Source organism: Hipposideros armiger, unplaced genomic scaffold, assembly GCF_001890085.2.
Source record: "Hipposideros armiger isolate ML-2016 unplaced genomic scaffold, ASM189008v1 scaffold_45, whole genome shotgun sequence".
Taxonomy (NCBI): Eukaryota; Metazoa; Chordata; class Mammalia; order Chiroptera; family Hipposideridae; genus Hipposideros; species Hipposideros armiger.
Window position 1 is genome coordinate 5,096,068 of NW_017731395.1, and position 3,778 is coordinate 5,099,845.

Sequence of the window (3,778 nt, forward strand, 5' to 3'; positions counted from 1 at the left end):
CTGAAATTAGATAGTGGTGATGGATACACAGTTCTGGGAATGTACCAAAACCACTAAATTGTACACTTTGAAAGTGGATTTTATTTTATGTGAATTATTTCTCAATGAAACTGTTTAAAAAGTTTAAATGAGCTAATTTTATGGGCAAAAACATGATCTCTTGTCTGTATGTCCATGTGTAATTCTTTCATTTTTTAGTAATTTCCCTGATTCTAACAGCCAGTAGGCTTGATATAGCCAAAACAACACAAAACAAAATAATTTTTTTTTCAAATATTTTGTCAATGAGTACTAGTCCTTGGCAAAGATTTCTGGACATAGTGATTCATTTATCATTACAATTAAATGATGACCCAATTGTACATTTCTAAATTAACATGTAAATGTGAGGCTATTTTATTAAGGCATTTTGATTGCTAAACATTTTAGTCCACACCACTTCTTTAAAGGTTGCTTTTTTAATTATAGGAGAGAGTCAGAAAGGAGAAACCATTCATTAGCTCGTCATGCAGACATCCTTGCTGCTGTTGAAACAAGACTTTCACTATTAAATATGACTTTCATGAAGTATGTGGATTCCAACCTCTGTTGCTTCATCCCAGGAAAGGTAAAAGAGTTGCTTATCTAGAACAGCCAGATCGCATTGTGTCCACTTTAAATCACTGTAAAGTTACAAGATGGTTCTTTAAATGTCAGAATTGTTCCTGCTTCTCTGGAATTAGTTTCTCTGAATGGATTTGTTCTGTACAGTAACTGATAGAAATATGCATCATTTATGTGATCTTTATATTTAAAATTCTAATTATGAAATATACAGTAGAAGCCCTACTGTTCTTTAGAGAAGCTTTGTTAAGAGTTCATATTCAAGAAAAAAATTTTTGAGCTATTATTACTCTTTGTTAAGATGCCAGAGATACAGCAGCAATGAACAAGATAGGTTTTGTCCCTGCCTTCAAGATTGTTATAATTTGGAGGAGGTAGAGTAGGAGGGACAAACTGGGTTTTGTTTTGAGAAATGTTTCGTGAGACAACTTTATAAACTTCCAGATTTGAAAAGAATAAATAATTACTGTATAGCAATATACTCAGAGCAAAGTAATAGTGCTGTTTAACACAGAAATAAGTATATGTGGCATATTTAGTGTTACTAAGTTAATAAAGACCCCAGCATTCAACAGGCTACTCATACCTTTAGTGGTATCTTGCTTGAATTGAGTGTGAATTCTAATTGAAATACATCTATATCCTTTTATATGGTAGGGGTGGAAATGGAATTAAAGGTCATTTTGCTACTTAGTTGATACTAGCGAAAGTATCAATGTGGTTACAACTAATTAATACCTAGTAAAATTTCAATGTTCTCTTTTTGTATGTCCATAGGTAACTAACACTGGCAATATTTTATATGTACTTTCTCCTTTTTCAATTTTCTATGGTGTTTATTTTGGGGGGGAATCCTGTTTCTTTTTATTTTATTTGAAATATTATTTGGTATATCTCACTTTCCTCATATTAGCTACAAATGTTTTTGTAAGGAACTATAGAAGGGGTTAGCAGTTAGAAACTTTTTTTTTCTTTATTGGAGAACAGTGTGTTTTAACAAGACCCATCAGCTCCAAGTCAAGTAGTTGTTTCAATCTAGTTGTAGAAGGCACAGCTCAGTGGCCCATGTGGGGATCGAACCGGCAACCTTAGTGTTATGAGCAATGTGCTCTAACCAACTGAGCTAACTGGCTGCTTCAGAAACTTTTTATTCTGAATTTTTTTTTTTTTTTAATGAAAATGGTTTTCTTCAGGTTTTTTTTTTTCTTTTAAATTGGGGAGTTGGGGGAGGGGAACAGTGCTGGGGAATCAGAGGGGAGGAGAATAGACAAGTTGCTGTCATTTTGTTCTTCAGTCTAGTTGTGGAGGACACTGCTTCACTGGCTCACGTTGGTATTATCATTGCACTCTTCCTGGGTGAGGCAGATCGGCCGCTGGCCTCTGGACAGCTGCTCACGGAGGCTCTTGGCAGCTCACACCGGCTACCGGCCGCTTATGCTGGCTGCCAGCCACACACGGTAGCTTATGGCAGCCCACTGCAGCAGGGGCTGCAGCCTACGCTGTCGCCGGCAACTCACGGCAGCCCAGCTCCAGGTCAAGCTGCTGTTCACCATCTTAGCTGTAGAGGGCAGTGTCACTGGCCCTCATGTGGGATCCGAACCGGGGCCCTGCTGCTCAGAACTGGCATCCCAAGCCAGCTCTTAACCAACGCGCCACTCGGCCAGCCCTTGATTCTGATTTTTAATGCCAGATTTTATCTAGATCTGATTTATACGCCTTAACTCTTAAGTGTCTTGGGAAGTTCATTGAACTAGTAGAGGTTGTCCCCTATAGCCTTGTTTGTATTGCATATCTCATTGTTAGGAATATGAATATTTAAGAAATGTCTTACAGTTTTCATAACCTCAGAGACAGTTCAGTCAGCTGTTATTAACAAGAGTTGAGTAGTTTGGACAGAGTCCATACGGCCTGCAAAAGCCTAAGATATTTCGTATCTGGCCTTTACAGAAAAGTTGCCGATCTTTGTTCCAGTTCATCAGGATCACGTGATTGGGATAATGATCTTTACTGTCTAAACAAATGAGGTCCAATCTAATTGAGTCCCTGTTTTTGGAAACCACTTGTTGACCTCTCATGTTACATAAAAGAACAAACTAAGGTGGCAGCAATGGAGAATGTCTTAAGTTTTCAAGATGCAGTAGGTCCCCTTGGGCATTTGCTATGGTCAGGTCCTTAACTACAGCCTGTACCTCGCCCGTCATAGAAGAACTGCTGGAAAGGAATTTTGTACCTAACTTTATATAGCTACCTATCCCTTTCTCTTGCCATTGCCCTCATCTTATATTTATGAAATACTTTCTGATTCTTAGAGCACTTTCATATATATTATCTCATCTACTTTCCGTCACAGCCATGTAAGGTAGATAGAATAAGTATTACTATTCCTATTTCATTGATAAGAAAACTGAGGCCTAGCAAATTTAAATGATTTGACAAAATCTAAAGTCTTCTGATGTCTCAACTGTCGGTCTTCTTAACTGTTTTCCTTAATAGTACTCATTTCTTCACAAGAACTTATCCTAAGTTGTTTTTCTCCTGCAAATCTGAACTTGATTGGACAAAGACCTAAAAAAAAAAACCCCAATAATTTTTGTTTTTTATTATCACTTAAACAGCTTGGATTATTTTGTTTCTTAAAAGTGCTGTCTTATTTACACAAACTGGCACAGATCGCATAGGGCCATAGTTGCCGACCCTGACCACTATATTGATATTCCATTCATCTTCTCTCTGAACTAAGAGGTTTTATTTTATTTATTATTTTTTTTTAGCTGTGCCATACTGCCACCTGTTGGCAGCTCATCTCGGGCTAGGAATCGAACAGCTGTTGCTCAGAGCTCACACTCTTAAGCAAGCTCTTAACCAACTGAGCCACTCGGCCGGCCCCTTGAACTAAGAGGTTTTAATTATTGGCTTACTTCTATATACATTTCTCAAATCTCCGATCTGGCATATTGAAGTTAAACTTTTTACAGTAAGCTCATAGTTCACACATATTGAAGCACACAGCTGAACAGTGGCCAGCTAAACATTCTGGGAGCTGTAATAATGAAAACAGACATGGATACTATCCCTGCTCTTAACTGTTACTTGTGGCCCTGGTAACCCTTTTGTGCTTATTGAAACACAGTGGTCCCCAAAAGTCAGGGTTTTCACACTGTAAATGATTGTACAA

At 37.7% G+C, this 3,778-nt stretch overlaps 2 protein-coding genes across 2 annotated transcripts in view; one reads left to right on the forward strand and one right to left on the reverse strand.

Moving 5' to 3' along the window:
* The window catches only part of TP53BP2 (tumor protein p53 binding protein 2), a 187,140-nt gene that overhangs the window by 150,049 nt on the left and 33,313 nt on the right, over positions 1-3,778 (reverse strand). The window lies entirely within an intron of this gene.
* Positions 1-3,778, forward strand: part of FBXO28 (F-box protein 28) — a 21,471-nt gene that overhangs the window by 8,124 nt on the left and 9,569 nt on the right. Inside the window, exon 3 of the mRNA XM_019639604.1 lies at positions 469-607. Coding sequence (XP_019495149.1) covers positions 469-607 — 139 coding nt within the window. The remainder of the gene's footprint in view (positions 1-468; positions 608-3,778) is intronic.